Genomic DNA, 25,112 nt, shown 5'->3' with positions numbered 1-25,112 from the left:
TATTATAGATTAATTGTAGAAATATTGTTGTAAATTTGTTTTTTAGTGTGTATTTTTTTTTCATCTCCAGTTTTATTATGGAAATTGAATTTCTTTTTGCCATCTGTGATAGGTGGCATATTACCACTGGCATACGTTGTTGTTGATTCAAAAAATGACGCATCATGGAAGTGATTTTTTGAGCAATTCAAACATGCGTATGGTGAAATATCAAATATGTGTGTTGTTTCGGATCAGAATGAGAGTATCTTGAAGGCAACATCTATTGTTTATACCGGCATGCCACATTATGCTTGCATGTGGCATATTTGGACAAATATAAGATCAAAGTTCAAGAAGGGCCATCTAAAGTTAAGTGAATTGTACTTTGCCACGGCGCGATCATACACGCTTGATGAATTTAATGAAAAAATGTCAAAGATTGAAGAGAACGACACGCATGTTAAAGCATACCTATACGATATTGGCTATCACATATGGTCTCGGGTACATGCTACAGTGAACAGAATGTGGACGATGACATTAAACATTGCAGAGTCATTGAATGCGGTAACAAAAGATGCAAGAGAGTTGCCCATAGTAGAACTATTAGAGTATATGAGGACTCTTCTTGAACGTTGGACTAATGAAAAGTTATTGAAAGCAAAGGGTACATTCACATACCTTGGTAAAAAATACAACAAAGAGTTGGAGGACAACAGGATATTATCGCAGAAGATGAGAGTAAGCTATATCCAGTAACATCAGATCAACTATTCCATCAAACTAAATATATACTGTTAATTATAGATAAAATGTTGTATAATTGTAGTTATTTTGTATATGTTTCTGACAACTTGTCGTGTGTTTGTAATGAAATTGTAGATAAGGGCTTCAACAGATCACATCCATATAGTGATAGATGGTGTGAAGTGATTTATTGTTTGTCTTCAAAATAAGAGATGTAGTTGTGGACAATTCCAGCTTGATGAACTTCCTTGTGCACATGCTTTGGCTGCTTTGAGGCACAGGAATGAGTCTTATGAAAACTATTGTTCTCCTTATTACACGAGGGAGAGCCTTTTGCATACTTATGAAATACCAGTAGACCCGCTGCCTGATGAAAGTAAATGGAATGTGCCACAACATATAGCTGAAGAAGTTGCAATACCACCTACTGGGAAAAGAGAGCCAGAAAGACCTCAAAAATAAAGATACAAACCATATGATAAAGTAAATGCAAAGAAGTACAAGGTTTCATGTGGCAACTGCGGACTAAAAGGGCATAACAAAAGATCTTGTAAGAATTCTCCCAAGAGGAATAAAATTTGATAAAGTCACAAGATTTTTTGATAAATTGTGTTGAGGTGTTCTAGAGAATTATAGTTGAGGTGTAATTGTGTTGATAAATTGAATAAAGATTGTCTCCTATAATGAAATGTTTTCAGCTCTTAATGCAATTGGTTTGTATTTGTTTTATTTAATTACTGAGTGTATTCATTTTAGCCTTTCATAACTTGATTGGATTATGTATTTTTTGTATATATAATACATAATTGTAGTTAAGTTGTAAAAAAATTATATGCTAACAATAATGATATCAAGTACTAACAACTTTCAACCAAAAAAAACAACAACAGATGTTTCCTATTCTAAGTAGTAGTATCCTGGATAAAATAACAAAACACAGGATAAAACAATTGTAGCACAAATCTGCTACAAATAAACTTCAACTGACTTGTTCTTAGATAATAATTTGTCTACAACTTTACTACAAAACAGCTATAACTAAACAATTTAACTATAATTTTTCTACAGAAAAGGGCAACTAATTCTTCTTCTTCCGGACTTGTGTTCTCTCGTTCACAGCGGGTGCACCTTTTCTTCTTGCTAATTTGCCAGTCACCTCGCTCTCACTAATTGCACCAGTATCTTGATTCTTCCTAGCATAATCCCAAAGTAGCGCTCCATAGCGTCTACGATGTTGATCAATATCAGAAAGGTCTTCCTTTGAAACTGCTAGCTCTCCAATGCTGACATATTCTGCAAATGCAGCCACGTATACACCACAGTCACTGCAAAAAAAAAATAAGGGAAAAGATTTAGTATTTATTGTAAAATAAAATCTGTTAAATAGATAGAAGAAAAAATAGTTTTTTTCATACAGTGATCCCTCTTTTTGCTGGGGTATCTCACCGACCAACCACTGAATGTCAAGAGGGTCAGTAACACCTTTTTCAATGTATGCCTTTGTGTTCTTGTAGTTGATGTCTGGACGCTTGCCATAGAAGCCGGTGCATGACAAGTAGAGGGGGATCATAACAGTAAACTCATTGACAACAGATTCAAGAAGGTTGTGATTTCTGAAGAGACCATAGAATCATAGACATATAAAACCTTATCGGTAATGTCAAACACAACCAACAACCAATGAAATTTCTCCACAATGTTTATGGGCATAATCACAAAATCAACTTGATCCCATGCAATATTTGCGAGTAACCTCTACCCCAATATATATTCTGTTACGACGTCCTGGGGTTTGACAACAACAAGCTTCTTATCGGCAGGAGCATTGATGTACCTCTGATAAATTTGTTCAATTCTAGTCTTGAACATACAATCAGTGGTTGTAAACCGTATTTTATTTTGAGGATCATACTTTCCTTTCTTTCTCAAATAATATAAAATAACATCAATGTGCTGCATAAAAATAGATTTCATTATTTTTCAATGCTTCATACAATTTAACTACAATTTTTAAACAAAAAAACTACAAAATCTTTAGATGACAGAATACTACAACTAGTCATTAAATTCTGCCAGGGTATGTGTTTACCGTGTCGTTGAGGACTTGTCTGGGATGTGCCAAAGTATAAAACCACTCCTTTTTATCAACTTTCTCTACCCCAAGATCATACCACGGCTTAAGCTGGTTATCTTTTACAGAATAAGGCACATTCCTCCTATTTAAACACATAACAATTACAATAAATATGTAGATTCAAGTGGAAATCCAAAAGATGAATGCACTCAAAAATATGAATAAATTGTATAAACTAACCTCTTTGAAACTGTATCGGTACCAAAGTATAACCACTTATTGAATTCTTCCAACAAGCCAGGATCAACATCTTCGCCAATAACCCTAGTAAATGGATGCTTGATGAGGAAAATTGGACGTCCAACAGAAGTGCTCCCCCCAGAACTGTAAAAAGGGAGAAAGGGGGATCTGGTATGCTTTCCAGGCTGTCTTGTTCTTCCTTGATGCACAAGGGTTGTTTCATCTTCATTAATCTCGCCTAACTTAACAATCTGGGAGAAGTTCTCTGGCAGCTCAAAATAATCAAGTGTTACTTCCCTTTTTTCAGATTTGGAGTCATTGTCCGAATCACCTACATTAATGTAGTCGGCTGGTTCACCTTCAAATTTTAAAACAAAAGAATAAGAAGACATGTTGCATCAGCTCTTTATTGAAAATTGAAACTTATATTAAGCCTGTTTTTTTCCCTACAATTATAATGTAATGTATAATACCACTGAAATCTTCACAACAATCATCTCCTTGTTGTATAACGTTCTCTTCTTGAATGGGAGATTGCATTTTTGTCTTCTTCTCCTCATTTTTTTGTTCTCTTGGAATGCTTATTGTAGCTTCCTGTTTTGGAGATTCTACATGCATAGTTTCCTTGTTTGTTACAATAAATATGTATAACTTAATAAAATTGTAGATAACTTATAGTAAATATTAACATCACTGCATATAAATTGTAGTTTAATTGTAGTAAATTTGTTGAAATATTGTCCTGCAGCTGATATGCAAAATGTATTGTGAAATGTGATGATAACATGTACTAAATCATACATGCATTCTCTTCATCAAATGCCCCTTCAAATTGGGAAGATAAATCAACACCTACAGGAACATTCTCTTCAATTTCTATGTCATTTACGTGCCTTGTATCTAAGAAAATCATTGGACATATAATGCAGATTAGTTGCTGGTAATTTAGGTAATATGTCGATATATTGTAGACATAATGTAGATATGTAGATATATTGTAGACATAATGTAGATATGTAGATATATGTAGATATATTGTAGACGTAATGTAGATATGTAGATATATTGTAGATATATTGTAGGTATAATGTAGATATAATGTAGATGCTTGTTTTACTGCTGCTGGCATGCACTGGTTTAGCACTACTGTCCGAAAAGTGTTGATTGTTCTTTTCTTTGGAGTACTCATCATTTTTCGTAGAACTGTCAGTAAACTGCAGGCATTTAATTTGTTAGGCTATATACTTTATGAATGATAATATAAACTTAGACATGGTAAAAAATGTTGTCTAAAATGAATATATTTCAAATGAAACCTTAGTATCAATGTTATCCTTTTGACTGTTTATCGCATGTAAAACAGTCTTGATTGAATCATTGAGTAGCAGTTGAATGCTACCTAGTTCTTCAAAAATCTCTTTCTTGAAAGTTCCAAGATCTGAACCAACCTACATATTAAAATAGAAAGCGTTAACAAAATAATTTGCATAACATAAATTAAAGAAACCATCTAGGATTATGTATATATATTACCTTGTCAACATCTTTTCTTAATTTTTTTTATTTGTTTCACAATATCTTTCTTGTCATCTATTCCAATTGCCTGCTTATGTCCGGATGGAGATAGAGCATCTATTGGATGCTCAGACTTTGTTTCAACTTCTTCAAGGATGTATTCAACTTTATCTGGCAAATTCATTCTTGAAAGCTCTTCTGGTGCTTCAATTATATTGGTGAACTGAGTGAAAAAAGAAATATGAGTGACTTAGACATAATATGTATAAAATATGTAGATAATTTGTATTAGATTGTCTGCACAGAAGTGAAAACCATTTATCTTGATCCATGATGGTTTGATCATTCTATCTTCAATTGCATATAACCATATCTTGTCCTTACTAGTTGACCAGCTAAGTATGCGAGGGATTGAATTAGAAACCCTTGTAGCTATATTAGTGTTGACGGTAGAGCAACGCCCATACAACCATATTTGAATAGCTAGTGCAAAGCCTCGAATGACATAAAAATGAACAGAAGGGTTGAGCTTATGCCTAACGGACTGAAGCAATTGTGTATAACATTCACTACCCCATGCGTAGTTCGCATACTACCCTGAGTCCACCAAATAGAACCTAAAATAATCTATAAAACCTACATTATCTTTGTCTAAAGAACAGAGGAAGAATTCTATGAGATAGAGAATATACAACTTGACTGCATCTTCATCGTTCACCCAACTACGGCTGGTTACAATTTGTTTTAAGTATGACTTCTCAACTTTTTCCTTGTTTGGAAAATAACTTATGTCACAACCCCAAATTCCCTCCATAGGAGGTCGTGATGGCACCTAGTCTCTAAGACGAGGTAAGCCTATCAATGCGGAATAATAATAGATATCTGAAATAAATAAACTACAATTCAAATAATTACAACTCCCAAAACCCGATAGAAATAAGTCACAAGCTTCTAAGAATTTATTCTCTATGTCTCTATATATCAGAGTCTAAAGCAAATAAGGAAGAAAACATAGTGAGATAGAAGGGGACTCCGGAGTCTGCGGACGCTGGCAGGTATATCTCGAAGTCTCCTCGTACAGCTAGTTTACTGATGCCTGGTCTGATAAGAGGTATCTGGATCTGCACAAAATGATGTACAGATGCGTAGTATGTGTACACCACAATGGTACCCAGTAAGTGCCAAGCCTAACCTCGGTAGAGTAGTGACGAGGTCAGGTCAGGCCCTACTGGAAAATAATTAATGGCATGGTAAAATGTTTAACAATATAATAAAATAATATGACAATGGAAATGAGTCAAGTAGTATGTCACCATTTAATTATACCAAATAATGAAAATTAATACCTCGTGGAAACAAAATAGAGTTCGTTTTAACTTTAAGAAAATCACAACAATAATCAAAGGCGACTGCGTCCATAAATCAATATCAACAAGGGCACTCCTGAGGTACCGTCTCGTAGTCCTAAATCATAAATAAATTCACAATATCTCATTTTCTTATATCACCGCGGGAGCCTTCACAATTTATTTTAAAGAAAATATTTTTTTTCGAAATAGCATCTCGTGTTTTAGCCATCCTTATCATACCGCATGACTTCTAGTAGTTTCCCCTACTAGCCACGCGTATCAAGCCATCCTTATCTCAGCGCATGCATTTCATCACCCAAACCTTATACCACCGCATGCATATCAATATCACAATTTGTACCTCAAGTACCCAAATAATTCAACTTGTCAAAATAATTCAACAACAATATTTTTCACAATAAAGAGGTCACGGATCATGCCAAATAAATCAACAATAATATTTTTTTTCCACAAATAAGAGCTCACGGCTCCATCACAATGAGTACGAAAATCTTACAAAAATATTCAGGAATAAATAATTCAACAAAATAATATTTTAAAATCTTTAATATGTTGCTTAAATACCAAATTTAAAAATATCAAATATTTTGTATTAATAATACTTAATTTAAAGAAAATCAACCTTCAAATAATGCACAGAATAAAAGAAACCAAGTTCCAACTAAACAGGTAACAATTAGCAAGAAAAGGTTAAGCAATTTAAATTATAAATATTTAAATAAATGATGAAGAATATAACAAGGTAAAATTATTTAATTAATATGTAACAATGATCTACACAATTTAAAGACATAATCTTTCACATTTAGCCCGTTTATATACTCGTCACCTCGCGTACACGGCTTTCAACACATTTTAATTTATCACTTCAATACCAATCCTAGGGAAAATTTCCCCCACACAAGGTTAGACAAGTCACTTACCTCGACCTGCTCCAATTTAACCAAGTAGTATGCCTTTTCCTCGACTTTCCGACTCCGATCAACTCGAATCTAGTCATAATTAATTCGATGTAGTCAACAGAAATTATAGGAATCAATTTCATAAGAAAATACTATATTTTTCAATAAAATCCAAAATTAGTTCAAAAATCGTCTGTGGGGCCCATGTCTCGGAATCCGGCACAAAATTCGACAACCCATTCAATTACGAGTCCAACCATACCGCCAAATCCGAGTTAGAATCACTTACCCAAATATTTTTCCTTGAAAATTTATCAAAAATCGCTTCTCCTCAAGCTCAAGCTCGTCAAAAATGGCAAATGGGACGGAATCCCCAGTTTTATAAACTGTCGAGGCAGCCATCGATCCTAGGTATCGATCATGGCTTCTATCTTTATGGCCCTCGATCCTGGACTCGGTCACAGCCATCGATCCTGGGTATTGATCATGGCTTCGATCTTTATGGCCTTCGATCACTGGCCTCGGTCATAGCCCTCGATCCCGGGCCTCGATCCTAGGCCTTCGATCACTGGCCTTCGAGTGTGCCTTTGATCATGGCCCTCGAGCCTTGTCTTCGATCATGGCCCTCGAGCCTGGGCTCGATTTCTGGGCAGAAGAACATTTGCAGCAGCTGTTTAAGTCCCATTTTAGATCCGTTAACCATCCGAAACTCACCCGAGGCCCTCGGGACCTCAGCCAAATATACCAACAAGTCCTAAAACATCATACGGACTTAGTCGAGTCTTCAAATCATATCCAACAACACTAAAAATAAGAATTACACATAGATTCAAGCCTAATGTACTTTGAAACTTTCAATTTCTACAAACGACGCCGGAACCTATCAAATCAAGTTCGATTGACCTCAAATTTTGTACGCAAGTCATAAATGACATAACTGAGCTATGAAAATTTTGAGAACTGGATTCTGACCCCGATATCAAAAAGTCAACTCCACGGTCAAACTTCCAAGCTTAAATTCCTATTTTAGCCATTTCAAGCCTAATTTAACTACGGACTTCCAAATAAAATTCCGAACACGCTCCTAAGTCCAAAATTACCATACGGAGCTGTTGGAATCATGGAAATTCTATTCCGGGGTTCGTTTTCTCAAAATGTTGACCGAAGTCAAACTTAGCATTTTAAGGCCAATTTAAGGAACCAAGTGTTCTGATTTCAACCCGAACACTTTCAAATCTCGAACCAACCATCCCCGCAAGTCATAAATTAATAAAAGTACATACAAGGAGTTTTATTTAGGGGAACGGGGTTCTAAAAGTCAAAATGACCGATTGGGTCATTATATTCTCCACCTCTTAAACAAACGTTCGTCCTCGAACGGGTTTAGAATTATACCTGGAGTGGTGAAAAGATGGGGATAACAGCTGCGTATACATGCTTGGTCTCCCAAGTCGCCTCCTCAACCGGATGCCCCCTCCACTGAACCTTCACGGAAGTAATGTTCTTTGACCTCAACTTTCGAACCTGCCTTTCCAAAATAGCCATTGGTTCCTCCACATAAGATAGATCCTTGTCCAACTGAACCGAACTGAAGTCTAATACATGAGACGGATCACCGTGATACTTCCGGAGCATAGAAACATGGAATATCGGATGAACTGCAGAGAGACTAGGTGGTAGTGCAAGTTTGTAATCCACCTCTCCAACTCTTTCAATAATCTCAAAAGGCCCAATATACCTAGGGCTCAACTTCCCCTTCTTCCCGAACCTCATCACACCCTTCATAGGAGAAACCCGGAGCAAGACCCGCTCACCAACCATGAATGCAATATCACGAACCTTCCGATCCGCATAACTCATTTGTCTAGATTGGGTTGTACAAAGTCGATCCTGAATCAATTTAACCTTTTCCAAGGGCTCCTGAACTAAGTCTGTACCCAATAGCCTAGCTTCGCCTGGTTCGAACCAAGCCACTGGAGACCGGCACTGCCTACCATACAAGGCCTCATACGGAGCCATCTGAATGCTCGACTGATAACTGTTGTTGTAAACAAACTCCACAAGTGGTAAGAACTGATCCCAAGCACCCCAAAATCTATCACACACGCACGAAGCATATCCTCCAGTATCTGAATAGTGCGTTCGGACTTCCCGTCCGTCTGAGGGTAAAATGTTGTACTCAACTCCATACGAGTACCCAACTCTCGCTGTACAGCCCTCCAAAACTGTGTACCCCGGTTAGAGATGATAGATACCGGTACGCCATGAAGTCTGTCAATCTCACAGATATAGATTTGAGCCAACTGCTCAGAAGAATAGGTAGTCATCACAGGAATGAAATGAGCTGAATTGGTCAACCTATCCACAATCACCCAAACTGCATCGAACTTCCTCTAAGTCTGTGGGAGCCCAACAACGAAATCCATAGTGATTCACTCCCATTTCCATTATGGAATCTCTAACTTCTGAAGTAATCCACCCAGTCTCTGATGCTCATATTTCACCTGTTGACAATTTAGGCATTGAGCTACATACTCCACTATGTCTTTCTTCATCCGCCTCCACCAATAATGTTGTCTCAAGTCCTGATACATCTTTGCAGCACCAGGATGAATGGAGTACCGTGAACTGTGAGCCTCCTGGAGAATCAACTCACGCAAACCATCTACATTAGACACGCATAGCCTGACCTGCATCCGTAATACATCGTCATCTCCAATAGTGACTTCCTTGGCATCACCGTGCTGAACTGTGTCCTTAAGGACAAGCAGATATAGGTCATCATATTGACGCTCCCTGATACGATCATAAAAAGAAGACTGAGAAATCACACAAGCCAAAACTTGTCTCGGCTCGGAAATATCCAACCTGACAAACTGTTTGGCCAAGGCCTGAACATCCAAGGCTAAAGGCCTCTCTGCTACCGGTAAATATGCTAAGCTGCCCAAACTCTCCGCCTTACGACTCTAGGCATCGGTCACTACATTGTCCTTCCCGGGATGATAGAGAATTGTGATATCATAATCCTTAAGCAACTCCAACCATCTCCGCTGCCGCAAATTAATATCCTTCTGTTTAAACAGATGTTGTAGACTCCGGTGATCGGTGTAGACCTCACAATGGACATCGTATAAATAATGCCGCCAAATCTTCAAGGCATGAACAATAGCTGCTAACTCAAGGTCATGGACCGGATAATTCTTCTCATGTACCTTTAACTATCTGGACGCGTAGGCAATCACCCTACCGTCTTGCGTCTAGACCAATACGCGATGCATCACAATACACAGTATAAGACCCTGAACCTGTAGGTAATACCAATACTGGGGCTGTAGTCAAGGCTGCCTTGAGCTTTTGGAAGCTCTCCTCACATTCCTCTATTCTACCTGAATGGAGCACCTTTCTGGGTAAATTTGGTCATAGATGCAGCAATAGAAGAGAAACCCTCTATAAATCGACGATAATACCCTACCAAACCAAGGAAACTCCAGATTTCCGTAGCTGAGGACGGTCTGGACCAACTCTGCACTACTTCAATCTTCTTCGGATCTACCTTAATCCCCTCGCACGAAATTATATGCCCCAAAAAATCCCACTGAATCAAGCCAGAATTCACACTTTGAAAATTTTGCATATAACTTTTTTCTTTCAAATCTGAAGCACAGTCCTCAGGTGTTGTTCATGATCTTCCCGACTCCGGGAATACACTAAAATGTCGTCAATAAACACAATAATGAAAGAATTAAGATAGGGCTGAAATACACTATTCATTAAGTGCATAAATGTTGCTGGGGCGTTGGTCAGCCCAAAAGACATCACAAGGAAATCGTAATGACCGTACCGAGTCCTGAAAGCAATCTTTGGGATATCTGGCTCCCGAATCTTCAACCGATGATAGTCTGAATGCAAGTCAATTTTAGAGAACACCCTGGCACCCTAAAGCTGATCAAATAGGTCATCAATACGTGGCAATGGATACATGTTCTTCACTGTAACCTTGTTCAGCTGGCGGTAATCAATACACATCTGCATAGAACCGTCCTTCTTCTTTACAAATAAGACAGGAGCACCCCAAGGCGATACACTGGGCCGAATGAAGCTCTTATCGAACAATTCCTGTAATTATTCTTTTAACTCTTTCAACTCTGCTGGGGCCATACGATATGGTGGAATAGAAATAGGCAGAGTGCCCAATAACAAATCAATACCAAAATCAATATCCATGTCGGGTGGCATACCTGGGAGGTCCGCTAGAAATACATCAGGAAAATCCCTTACTATAGGAACTGACTCCACGGTAGTAGTGTCAATACTAACATCTCTCACACAAGCCAGATACGCATCACACCCCTTCTCAACCATTCGTTGAGCTTTAAGAAATAAAACAACCCTGCCAGGAACATGATCTGAGGTACCTCTCCACTCTAGCCGCGATAGACCTGGCATAACCAATGTCACCGTCTCGGCGTAATAATCAAGAATAGCATGATAGGGCGACAACCAGTCCATGCCCAAAATAATATCAAAATCTACCATACTGAGTAATAATAAATCAGCTCTGGTCTCAAAACCACTGATAACGATTAAACACGACCGATACACACGGTCCACAATAATAGATTCACCCACGGGTGTAGATACATAAACAGAAGAACTCAAGGAATCATGTGATATGCCCAAATACGGGGCAAAATAAGATGACATATAAGAATAAGTGGAGCCTGGATCAAATAAGACTGATGCATCTCTATGACAGACCAGAATAACACCTGTGATAACAGAATCGGATGCAACGACATCTGTCCTAGTAGGAAGGGCATAATATCTGGCCTGGCCTCCCCCTCTAGGCTACCTGCCCGACCTCCACCTCTGGCTGTCTGTGCAGGTGGAGTGATAACTGGTACAGTAATCATGGCCTGAGAAGCCTAAGGGCATTGTGGAATGGGTGTGGCCTGAGAAATCTGTGGAGGTGCACCCCTCCTAAATCTGGGACAATCCCTCACTATATGACGAGTGTCACTACACTCAAAACAAGCCCTCGGAGGACGTGGCTGCTGGGACTGGCTCAGGCCTGATTGACTAGATTGTCCGCTGAAAGCACCCCGTACAAGAGGTACAATAGATACTAGCGGTGCATATTATGGAACCTGAGGTCTGGGAGTAGTCGGAACACCACTGGAAGCTGGAAGTGCTGAATGAATAGGACGACTCACATAACCTCTACCATGACGGGCTGCAACTGGGGCACGAGAATTATTATATGTGCTAGAATCTCGGGGTCTCTTAGTTTCCCTCTCTTCCCTCTCCCGAGTCCGCATACCTTCTAATCTCCTAGCAATTGATACCGCTTGTTGGTATGTGATGTCCATCTCTAGCTCTCGGGCCATATTGAATCTGATACTAGGGTGGAGACCCTCAATAAATCTGCGAACCCGCTCTCGAACAGTAGCAACTAAGGCTGGTGCATGCCTAGCCAACTCACTAAATCGGACTGCATACTCTGACACGGTCATAGAATCCTGGCGCAGCTGCTCAAACTTTGCGCACCATGCATCTCTAAGACTCTGAGGAACATACTCCCTTAAGAATATATCTGAGAATTGAGTCCAAGTGAGTGAAGATGCCTCAGCGGGACTATCCAACTCATATGCCCGCCACCACTAGTAGGATGCTCCTTTAAATTGGAATGCCGTGAAAGAAACCCCACTGGAATCCACAATACCCATAGTACGAAGGATACAATGACATTCCTCTAGAAAACCCTGAGCATCATCTGAAGCTAAACCGCTAAAAGTGGGGGGGTGGTACTTCTTGTACCTCTCGAGCCTGAGCTGCTCGCCCTATGAAACTGTTGTCCTAATCTTAGGCCGAACTGGGGCCACTGGCTGCACTGGTATAACCTCTGGGTCATGGTCAACTTGGGCCCGTGGCTCTGGAGTACGGGCGGCGGGAGTCTGTACTCCTCCCCCGGCCTGAGATGTGGTAGGAGAAATTGGAATTAACCCTGCCTGAGCTAGAGTGCCAAACATGCTCAAAAACTGGGCAAGAGTCTCCTGAAGTGCAGGAGTAGTAACACGCGTCTCAGGTGCCTGTTCTCCAACTGGAGCTACTGGTGGCTCTGGTGCAGCAGCTCGTGCAGGTGCTCTGGCTGCACTACGTGGTCTTCCTCGACCTCTACCCCGACCCCGGCCTCTTGCGGCTCCAACAGGGGGCACGGGTGTCTGATCATCGGATCCAGTTATGCGTGTCCTCACCATCTGTGAGAGAATAGAAAGTTAATGGTTTGTAACTTTGAATTCAACAATTGCGCACGATAAGGAATCAAAGAAGTGAATATTTTTCTAACAGTTCTATAGCTTCCTAAAGATAAGTACAGACGTCTCTGTACCGATCCGCAAGACTCTACTAAACCTTCTTGTGACTCATAACACCTATGAACCTAGTGCTCTGATACCAACTTGTCATGACCCCAAATTTCCTCCGTAGGAGGTCGTGATGACACCTAGTCTCTAAGACTAGGTAAGCCTATCAATGTGGAATAATAATAAATATCTGAAATAAATAAACTACAATTCAAATAATTACAACTCCCCAAACCCAGTAAAAATAAGTCACAAGCTTCTAAGAATTTATTCTTTATGTCTCTATACATCAGAGTCTAAAGCAAATAAGGAAGACAACATAGTAAGATAGAAGGGGACTCCAGATTCTGCGGACGCTGACAGATATACCTCGAAGTCTCCTCGTACAGCTAGTTTTTTGATACCTGGTCTGATAAGAGGTACCTGGATCTGCACAAAAAGATGTGCAGAAGCGTAGTATGAGTACACCACAGCGGTACCCAGTAAGTGCCAAGCCTAACCTCGATAGAGTAGTGACGAGGTCAGGTCAGGCCCTACTGGAAAATAATTAATGGCATGGTAAAATGTTTAACAATATAATAAAATAATATGACAATGGAAATGAGTCAAGTAGTATGTTACCATTTAATTACACCAAAAAATGAAAATTAATACCTCGTGGAAACAAAATAGAATTCTTTTCAACTTTAAGAAAATCACAACAATAATCAAAGGCGACTGCAGCCATAAATCAATATCAACAAGGGCACTCCCGAGGTACCGCCTCGTAGTCCCAAATCATAAATAAATTCATAATATCACATTTTCCTATATCACCGCGGGAGCCTTCACAATTTATTTTAAAGAAAATATTTTTTTCGAAATAGCATCTCGCGTTTTAGTCATCCTTATCACACCGCATGACTTCTAGTAGTTTCCCCTACTAGCCGCGCGTATCGAGCCATCCTTATCTCACTGCATGCTTCTCAACACCCAAATCTTATACCACCACATGCGTATCAATATCATAATATATCACAATTTGCACCTCAATTGCCCAAATAATTCAACTTGCCAAAATAATTCAACAATAATATTTTTCACAATAAAGAGCTCACGACTCATGCCAAATAAATCAACAATAATATTTGTTTTCCACAAATAAGAGCTCATGGCTCCATCACAATGAGTACGAAAATCTTACAAAAATATTCAGGAATAAATAATTTAACAAAATAATATTTCAAAATCTTTAATATGTTGCTTAAATACCAAATTTAAAAATGTCAAATACTTCGTATTAATAATATTTAATTTAAAGAAAATCAACCTTCAAATAATGCACAGAATAAAAGAAACCAAGTTCCAACTAAACATGTAACAATTAGCAGAAAAATATCAAGCAATTTAAATTATAAACATTTAAATAAATGATGAAGAATATAACAAGGTAAAATTATTTAATTAATATGCAACAATGATCTACACAATTTAAAGATATAATCTTTCACATTTAACCCGTTTACATACTCGTCACCTCGTGTACATGGCTTTCAACACATTTCAATTTATCACTTCAATACCAAACCTAGGAAAAATTTCCCCCACACAAGGTTAGACAAGTCACTTACCTCGACTTGCTCCAATTTAACCAAGTAGTATGCCTTTTCCTCGACTTTCTAACTCTGATCGACTCGAATCTAGTCATAATTAATTCGATATAGTCAACAAAAATTATAGGAATCAATTTCATAAGAAAATACTACTTTTTTCAATAAAATCCGAAATTAGTTCAAAAATCGCCCGTGAGGCCCACGTCCTGGAATCCGGTGAAACTTATAAAATCCCACAACCCATTCAATTACGAGTCTAACCATACCAGTTTCACTCAAATGCGTCTGCGAATCGACACCGAAATCTCAAAAAATCGTTTTGATGAGATTTCTAAAATTTTCCCAAATTTCTATCTCAATACACTAATTAAATGGTGAAAATAATGATATATTTGTGTATATTGACCAAATCTGAGTTAGAATCACTTACCCGAATATTTTTTCTTGAAAATCTTTCAAAAATCGATTCTGCTAAAGCTCAAGTTCGTCAAAAATGGCAAATGGGACGAAATTTCCATTGTTATAAACTGCTGAGGAAGCCATCGATCCTGGGTATTGATCATGGCTTCGATCTTTATGGCCCTCGATCCTGGCCTCGGTCACAGCCATCGATCATGACTTCGATCTTTATGGCCTTCGATCACTGGCCTCAGTCATAGCCCTTGATCCTGTGGCTCGATCATGGGCCTTCGATCACTGGCCTTCGAGCTTGCCTTCGATCATGGCCCTCAAGCCTTGTCTTCGATCATGGCCCTCGAGCCTTGGCTCGATTTCTGGGCAGAAGAACATTTGCAGCAGCTTTTGTAGCAGCTGTTTAAGTCCCATTTTAGATCCGTTAACCATCCGAAACTCATCCGAGGCCCTCGGGACCTCAACCAAATATACCAACAAGTCCTAAAACATCATACGGACTTAGTCGAGTCTTCAAATCACATCCAACAATACAAAAAATAAGAATCACACATAGATTCAAGCCTAATGAACTATGAAACTTTCAATTTCTACAAACGACGCCAGAACCTATCACATCAAGTCCGATTGACCTCAAATTTTGCACGCAAGTCATAAATGACATAACGGAGCTATGAAAATTTTCAGAACTGGATTCCAACCCCGATATCAAAAGGTCAATTCCACGGTCAAACTTCCTAGCTTAAATTTCTATTTTAGCCATTTCAAGCCTAATTTAACTACGGACTTCCAAATAAAATTTCGAACACGCTCCTAAGTCCAAAATCACCATACAGAGCTGTTGGAATCATCAAAATTCTATTCCGGGGTCGTTTTCTCAAAATGTTGACCGAAGTCAAACTTAGCATTTTAAAGCCAACTTAAGGAACCAAGTGTTCTGATTTCAACCCGAACACTTTCAAATCTCGAACCAACCATCTCCGCAAGTCATAAATTAATAAAAGCACATACATAAAGTTTTATTTAGGGAAAAGGGGTTCTAAAAGTCAAAATGACCGGTTGGGTCATTACAACTTCTCATTATTTTACTGTCATACTTAGGTGTGTAACCAAAGTCTGTAACTTCCGTAAAACATCTAAGGCCACTAATCAGGGCAAACTCTCTCAAACCAAAATTCAGCCTCTCACCCTCTATCTCTGCTGAAAAAAAGTCGGAACTAGATGCGTTCAATTCATACTTCATGAGAAGATGAATTGCTTGATTTTGCATACATATTTTGGGCAAGGAAAGAAAATACCTAAAACATGTCTTCTTAAACAGCTTTAAACCATTTTCAGACAGTAAATCCTTGATTTGGCCAGGAATAGTGGGGTCGGATAATGTGTGGAGCCTAATGATCCCATAATCAACATCAATCGGTGCAAAAAAGGTCCCTTCTACAGCAAAAGAAAAAGAAAGTTATTAAAACTTGTTTCAAAACCAGAAAATAAAATAACTACATTTATACTACAATTTATCTACAATCAGAAAAACAGAGTCAAAACCAAAAAATAAAATAACTACAGTTATATTACAATTTATCTACAATCATAAAAACAGAGTCAAAACTAGAAAACAAAATAATTACGTTTATACTACAATTTATCTACAATCAGAAAAAATATAAATCTACAATAAATCTACACAATGTAGACAAAATTTTTACAACTACAAAAACAAAAATTATGCATATTCATAAGAATGAGAACACGTTTTTTAGCTTTAATAAATAAATAAATTGAAACTTCTAAATTTTTACCTTCTCCAAAGACTGTTGGGGAATACTTTTACAAGATTTTTGAACCTTTTTTTTTGAAGGTTTAACAATAAGAGACACTCTAATTTTTTTTGCAACTTTCATGATAGCTTCTTCTTCGACGAAATCATCATCGGAAGCAATTTCTTTGCCTTTCCGTTTTGCAGATTTAACAGGTATCGAGGATTCACCAACATCCATATCTTACTTTTGTTTTGTACGAGCTTCTGCCCTAGCTTCACGAGGGAAAAGCCTGGGCTTGGTCTCTTCTTTTGCATGTGTTGATTTTGAAACTTTTTTTGGTGAATTCTCTGAGAAAACACCCAAATCAAATGTAGGAATATCACTTACTTTAGCTTTTTTAGGGCTGATCTTTGAAACTATTTTCTTCTTCATTGAAAATTAAGCAAGTAACATGCGTTAATGAAGGTGTGTGGTAGAGTATTTAGAGCTTGAATCTATAAAAATGAAGAGGGATTTTTGAAGAAGAGTGAAAAAATGTAGACTGATTTTTGAAGAAGGGTGGAAATAGGTGTTAATGGAGAGATACTGATGTTTGTGGAGAGAAAAACGTGGGTGAGTGCAAGATACGTGGGGGAGGGGGGGGGGATGTGGAGAGAGAAACGTGGGGAGTGGAAGATACGTTAGAGTAATTTTAGTACACTAATTATTATCATTAAATGCCTAAAAATGTACATAATTGATAATTGGGTATATAATATGTAATTATATTAAAATTTGAGTAGGGAGAATAATAAATATTGAAATAGTGTATAGGAATGTAAAAATTCCATTATTTAATAAGAGAAGAAAAACTTTAGTAGAACCGTAGTCAGGCTTGAAAGGAAAGGTCTAAGAAAAGGTTTAGGTTCGTCATTCAAAATGGACTTGGGCTTGATCTTGGGCTCAGACTTTGGGCTTGTATATCTTTCCTTCTTGGGCTTTATGTCGCCCATTAACATCGGTGACGCATATATCACGTGATTAGCCATAACTCTGACTAACCATGGTAAGATTCTAACCAGCCACGGTGACTTTTAACCCAAACCCTTTCTCTATCAGATTCTCCAAGATCCTGACACCTGTCTCAATCCGACGGCTACGATTATCTTACTTTAAATTATCCGCTTTCACATCTTCCTATATAATGTTCCGTCTAGCTTAAACCCTAAGCACAAATCGTACACATCGAAAACCTCACTGAAAAATCTAGAGAGATGGCAAACCCAAAGGTGTTCTTTGACCTTACCATCGGCGGCGCACCAGCTGGCCGTGTGGTGATGGAGCTCTATGCCGACACCGTTCCTAAGACGGCAGAGAACTTCCGCGCTCTCTGCACCGGCGAGAAAGGCGTCGGAAGGATGGGCAAGCCTTTGCACTACAAAGGCTCAACCTTCCACCGTGTGATCCCAGGGTTCATGTGTCAAGGAGGTGATTTCACCGCCGGAAACGGTACCGGAGGTGAATCAATCTACGGTGCCAAATTCGCCGACGAGAACTTCAAGAGGAAGCACACCGGTCCAGGAATCCTCTCCATGGCTAATGCTGGACCCGGAACCAACGGTTCTCAGTTCTTCATCTGTACCGCTAAGACTGAGTGGCTCGACGGCAAGCACGTTGTGTTCGGTCAAGTTGTTGAAGGCTATGATGTGATTAAGAAGGCTGAGGCTGTTGGATCTGGATCTGGAAGGTGCTCCAAGCCTGTTGTGGTTGCTGACTGTGGTCAACTCTCCTAGATCTGATGACGTTGATGATGATCTAGTTTATCTATATTTAAGTCGCCGTTTTTGGCTTTGTTTTCAATTTTAATCTATCGGTTACTGCTTGCTTACTGTGGGTCTAGTTCTAGGGTTGTGCTGTAATTGGTATTAGCCTGCTTCTACCAGTTTATGTTTAATCTTAAGACTATGGTTTAAATAAGATAATACTTTAGTTTACTCTGCTAATTTTGATTTTTGTTTTAATTATCTCCTGTTTTGGTAGAATGATCTTTTTTATTCGTGATCTAAACGAAGTCAAGTTATTATTTTGGCGTTTTGTATTTTGGCTGATAAAGAGGCGACCGACTTTTGACCGATGCGGTTCGCGTGAATTGATTTTGTTCTCTTGTCCATAAGTTTCCTCAAGAGTTGTGAGGCCTATTTTTTGAGAAGTGAATCTGATTCCGAAACGATATTTTATTTCGTGGTATGGATTGTATTGAGTGGTGTGATTGTAGTGACGGTCCACAATTGTGGATGTGGCGCACCATCGAAGTATCACCGGATTTTTTATTTTATTTCTATTATTATGACTGATTTTGAAGAAGAAAATATACTGTAGAGCGTAGAGGATACTAATCTGGCTATTAGCCTGTTTGGCCGGAGAAATCAGTTCTTTGGAAAAAAGAACTCGGGGAGAAATTCGCTAGCACTTTTGAGTAATAATTTATTTAAGTAATCTTAAAAATTTATTATTACATGTAATAATTAAATTTTTTTATTTTATTTAAGTAAAATATGAAAATAAAATTTAAAAATACTTAATTCTTTTAATATAAGTTAAATATATTAAAAATCATTCAACAAATATAAAATTATTCACCCCTAAAGTTACTATATATTAAAAAGTTATCCTAAAAATAATAAAAAATATTTATACATTAATATTTTAAGTATTAGATTTACCGATTATTTTGGTATATAGTATATTTTGTTAAAAGTATTTTTGGTAAGAAGAAAAGTCAAAACTACTTATACTTTTGAGAAGAAACTACTTTTTTCTACTTATTAGAAATTGATTCTGCTTCTTTCTCAAAAATATTTTTTCCCCAAAAAAGCTTACCAAACATCTCTAAGTTAAAAAAAAAAATATTTTTGAAAAAGAATAAATATATTTTTGACATTAGAAATTTGGCCAAACATGCTTACATGTGACTTTGCAAAACTTTGCCCTCCTTTCGAAAATGAATGCATCTATATGATTACAAAAGTTGTTTCCAGATAGTACACATTCCTATATATATCTAGAAGTTGTTTCGTTCTTTATTGTTTCACTAATTAAGACAATACTAATTGATTGTTCACACAGAGAGCATTTGCATTAAGTTTCCAAAAGAAAAAAAAAGCTGTCTTTATGTATTAGCTTTTTTTTTTAGCTTGTTTGAAATAAATGCACCTTTATGTATTAGAACATTTTAAATTTTAAATCTTTTGTTATACTTAAATGACATGCTCTTATAAATGCTTTATTGTATTAGACGATACCTTTGGCATGTCTAAAAAGTTTCTTATGTTATTGAACTCTGAGCAAAAATTCGTCATTATTAATTCCCTGCCAATCAATTGTCCATCAGATAATCTCAATAAACTAAGCTAGCATTATGTATTTGATTAAAACTTGGAGGGGGGAGAGAAAGAGTGTTTGAATATGAGATAAAAAGTGATTTTTGGAGTTTGGAATATATTTTAAGTAGAATAGTCTAATAGATTTTTGTAATTATTCCGATTTGTCATTACGGTCCTTATATTCTATGAAGTTTTATCTAGACACTTTTACCTGTTAAAACACACTATTTTAAACCCTTTGGTCCTGTGTATTGCTCAATCACGCTAATATTAATATCCACATCAAATAAAATATGCCACATCATTTTTTTAGTCTTACAAAAAAAAAATTTAAAAAAGGCAAAATTGCCACTATTTCACCTTCCAATACCACTGTTACACGTTCAGACCTTTCCTATTAAAACCTCACCATTGAACAACTACAACAACTGAGATTTTAGCAAACATCAAAAACTTATTTTTCCCTATCTCTGCTTCATTAGAAACAAAGAATAAAAAGGGAGATTTGTGAATATCCGCTATAATTTTTTGAGGGATTAAAAGTGGAAGAGGAAACAATTGAAGTTGTCGTCACTATAAAATCTAATAATTTTCACAAACCAAGCAAGATTTGGGCACCCACACCCCATTATAAATAAGATACGGGCACCCCTTTTAGTATTTCTCTTCCGATTTGATTGTACTACTAGAGTTGTTTTATTTTCTATTACAGAGATAATACGGAAGAAAACATTATGGCGGTCATCGGTGGTCTCCACGCCGGTGATGGTTCGAACTTTTTCGGTGTGTTCTTTGTCCTTGATGGTTCGAAGGTTTCAGCTATAACCAGTGATGAATTTTCGACGAGCTCCGATAATATTCCTAATCTTCTTGATATTTTTTTTGGATGGAGTTCCTGTTGAAAACTTATGATTATTCTAACAATTTTGCCTAAGCAAATTATGATGATTTTTTATTTTTAATTATGATGAAAAGATTAAGTTATGACAATGGCAGCAACGAAGAGAACCATGGGTTCTTCGCTGGTCTTATTTTTTTCTTTTTTCTCTTATTTTAGTCATTTTATGTCGAATCCTTGTATTCACGCTCTTTCTGCGCGTGTGTACCAATCGTTTCATCCACCTCAGTCTTATTTATACCACATAAGTTAGGTCAATGGTTAGAGGGGTTTAAAATAATGTGTTTTAATAATTATAAGTGTCTAGATAAAATTTTATGGAGTATAAGGATCGGGATGACAAATCGAAACAAGTACAGAAGTTTACTAGGCTATTCTGCCTTTATTTTACTTAAAAGAAATTAAAGTGCTGTGAATAGCAAATTTCAAAAACTTGAAAAACTAGTTTAAACTATTTTTTAAAACTTGAAAACTTCTCTATATTAAACCAGTGGGTAAAAATCTGGAGGAGTAGGACATAAAATGTCCACATCCTAGTACAAAGAAGGCAAGTAATAGGGTGCTTATCGGGCAGATATTTACGCTTAAAGATTCAGCTTATCAGTTATCGATTTAGAAATATAGTAATGCGCTAGCCAACCAATAAGACATCGAGTAAATTGGTATCGGATTAGCGATTATCGGCGGTTTATCAGCTAAATCAAAGAGACAATAAAAAAATAGAAAACTAGAGAAAAGGAAAAATTTAAATCCATATTTATTTATATAATATTTCCTCTAATCGATTTGATCTAATGTAACCTATTATGTAAATGTATGTTACTGATAATCATAGCAGAAGGAAATGTTAATGATCACACATGCTCCCACTTGGGAGTCTATTTATTTCAGTCTTGGTATCAAATACTCTAAGTTCTCAATCAATCAATATTATATTAAAAGGAGGGTAGTATGCATTGTGGTTAAATCGAGTGGCAAGCTAAAATGAAGCAACTTGACAATTTTACGATAACATTAATAATTAGAAAGTATAAATAGAAACATAATTAATGGATGTAGTTTAATGAATCTTATACATAATCTAAATAGATCTTAGATAAATCTAATCTATATATCTATATTTATATGTATATTTGTATCTATATCTATATCCATATCTATATTTATATCTATATATCGACCCACAAATAATTTGTTTTCTATATTAGCTAGAAATATGGAGGTGAAAAATTAATTAAAAACTATAATAGAAAAAAATAAAAATATATAAAGACGTAAATTGAGATAACCTGTGACCATTTATACTTTGGAGTAAGTTAAAGTATAAAATAAAACTAAAATTTACTTAAGATATTAAAAATTTATTGAATTTAAAAATTAAATAAATTCAAGCAGCAAAATAAGATCTTACATAAAGTATACAAATTATTTATAAGGAAAGAGAAAAATTAAATAATCAGCAAAAGATATTTTAATAACAAGAATAATAAAGTCATATTAATATTGATAAATCGTGCAAGCAAATATTTTATACGTAAATATTACTACAATATTTAGATATAATGTGTTCAAACAATTAAGAAAATATTTTTCTGTGATTAATATTTAAATTGAGTTCAGTTAATTTAAGTTTGAAAGCATAACATAATTTTTAGAAAATACGGTCCAATTAAGAAAATAGAATGATAAAAATTATTTGAATTTGAGATGAGAGAGTTTTTAAAATTTTTATATATATTATATTAGAATGAGTGTGGTAAAAATAAATATTAAATTCAAACAAGCTTATAAAAATTCACATGACAATGTAATAATATTAGGTATTGAATAAAAATTCAGATTTTTTATCATGGAGAAAAGGGTAAAACTTATTTAAATTTGAGATAAAAAATTATTTTATATTATGATAAGAAAAGTCATAATATAAGTCCAGATAACTCAAGTCTAATAGATAAAATCAAAAACTAAAAATATTGAACAACAAAAATAAATTAGAGAAAATGTAAGGACATTTATAAATCATAAGTTTAGAAATAAAAATAAAGTGAATATACAATACTTAAAAATATTTTTAAATTTTAAATAATTTAAAAGTTTTGAGCAATATTTTTAAAAGAAAATAAATACTATTTTATAATTAAAAAATTTATATTTATCTATATATTATTAAAGAAAAGTAGTTGATAATGATATTAAATAAAGTTACAAGTTAATGAAAAGCCACATAAAACGTAATAAGATTATATATTAGATTAAAAAAATAGCAAAATTATGTTAAATTATTAGAATTGAAAGGAAAAGACTATTTGAAATTGAGATTAGAAAGTTCTTAAAACTATGATGAGAATGCTCAAATTATGGATAATATCACGAAATTGAAGTCTTACTTATGAAAACTAAAATAAAATAAAAAAATAAAATATTAAAAATACAAAATAAATTTCTAATATAAATAATTTTACTAATAAAAATTAAAAATTAAATTTATGAAAAAGAAAGAAAATTTATGCAAAGAAATAAAATGACTGTGAAAATATTGCTACAACATTTAAATATAATATGTTCAAACAATTAAGAAAATATTTTTTTATGATTAATATCTGAATTGAGTGCAGTTAGTTTAAGTTTGAAAGCATAGCATAATATTTTGAAAATGCGGTCCAATTTACATAATAGAATGATAAGAATTATTTGAATTTGAGATGAAATTGTTTTGTTTTTGAAAATATTACGTAAAGAAATAAAATGACAGTAAAAATATTACTACAATATTTAGAAATAATGTGTCTAAACAATTAAAAAAATATTTTTCTATGATTAAATAAAATTTTAAAAATACAAAATCAAATTCTAATATTGGTAATTTTACTACTGAAAATTAAAAATTAAATTGTATCTTATAGCTAAAAAAGAAAGAAAATTTAACCGCATGTAATACAAAATTAATTATAAGAGAACCAATCCAATAACTTATGTATTAATATTTTTGATTAATTAAAAGTTACAATTTAAAATAAAATATGACATTATTTTGGTTATAAAATAATAGATATAGTGTGAGGATACTTATTTTTTAAATTAATTTTAAAATAAATAAAATAAAATAATTAAATTATATTTAAAAATATTATTAATAAATTTAAATGATTAAAATATTCTGAATAAGAGGATACAAGCATAAAAATATACCAAATTTCAAGAATAAAACATTTATATTTATTATATACTATTAAAAGGATAATAAGCAAGACATTAATTTAATTATAAGCTAATAAAAAATTATATGATAGTATAATAATATTAAATAATAAATAATACAATAACTATAAGAAAAGAACAAAAAGAAAAAAGAATTTACGTAAAAATGATGTGATGAATAAGACATAGTAAGAATATTGTTAAAATAATATGATCTAATGTGTTCAAACAAGACAGATCACAATATGACATGTTTAGTATTCTTTAATATTGAGAACGAAACGAAATGCAAGTACTAAAATCAAAGGGTTAGTGTAACGACCCGGCCGGTCGTTTTGAGAGTAATAGCCCTGATTCCCTATTTACTGTTTCTCCCATATCTATTTCTGCTATTGTGACTTGCCGGGAGGTTTCGTTTTGATTTTTGGAGTGTTTTGGGACACTTAGTCCCTAAATAGAGGTTTAAGTATTAGGATTTGGACCGTAGTCGGAACTGTGTGAAGACGACCCCGGAATAGAATTTCGGCGGTTCCGTTAACTCCGTTAGGTATTTTGGACTCAGGGGCGTGTCCGAATTGTGTTTTGGAGGTCCGTAGCTTATTTAGGCTTGAAATGGCGAAAGTCGAATTTTTGGAGATTTTGAACGGTAGTGGACTCTTTGATATCGGGGTCGGATTCCGATTCCGGAAGTTGGAGTAG

The 25,112-nt window shown here is 35.5% G+C and overlaps 2 protein-coding genes across 2 annotated transcripts; both read left to right on the top strand.

Moving 5' to 3' along the window:
- The first annotated feature begins 411 nt into the window (after window positions 1–411).
- On the top strand, window positions 412–1,191 carry LOC142173572 (uncharacterized). Its single transcript, XM_075239191.1, has 2 exons — window positions 412–723; window positions 964–1,191. The coding sequence occupies exons 1-2, from the start codon at window positions 412–414 to the stop codon at window positions 1,189–1,191; spliced, it is 540 nt and encodes a 179-aa protein (XP_075095292.1).
- Window positions 1,192–18,152: 16,961 nt separating this feature from the next.
- On the top strand, window positions 18,153–18,937 carry LOC107801011 (peptidyl-prolyl cis-trans isomerase). The gene has a single exon (XM_016624276.2). The coding sequence runs from the start codon at window positions 18,209–18,211 to the stop codon at window positions 18,725–18,727; it is 519 nt and encodes a 172-aa protein (XP_016479762.1). The 5' UTR covers window positions 18,153–18,208; the 3' UTR covers window positions 18,728–18,937.
- The last annotated feature ends 6,175 nt before the right edge of the window (window positions 18,938–25,112 follow it).

This window comes from Nicotiana tabacum, chromosome 19 (genome assembly GCF_000715075.1).
Source record: "Nicotiana tabacum cultivar K326 chromosome 19, ASM71507v2, whole genome shotgun sequence".
In the NCBI taxonomy this organism is placed as follows: domain Eukaryota; kingdom Viridiplantae; phylum Streptophyta; class Magnoliopsida; order Solanales; family Solanaceae; genus Nicotiana; species Nicotiana tabacum.
This window is presented reverse-complemented; position numbering and strand designations above follow the sequence as displayed.

Coding starts and splice junctions, on each gene's coding strand:
- LOC142173572 (XM_075239191.1), top strand. CDS start 412: ATGTCAAAGATTGAAGAGAACGACACGCATGTTAAAGCATACCTATAC. Junction 724..963: donor TATTATCGCAGAAGATGAGA/GTAAGCTATATC, acceptor GGACAATTCCAG/CTTGATGAACTTCCTTGTGC.
- LOC107801011 (XM_016624276.2), top strand. CDS start 18,209: ATGGCAAACCCAAAGGTGTTCTTTGACCTTACCATCGGCGGCGCACCA.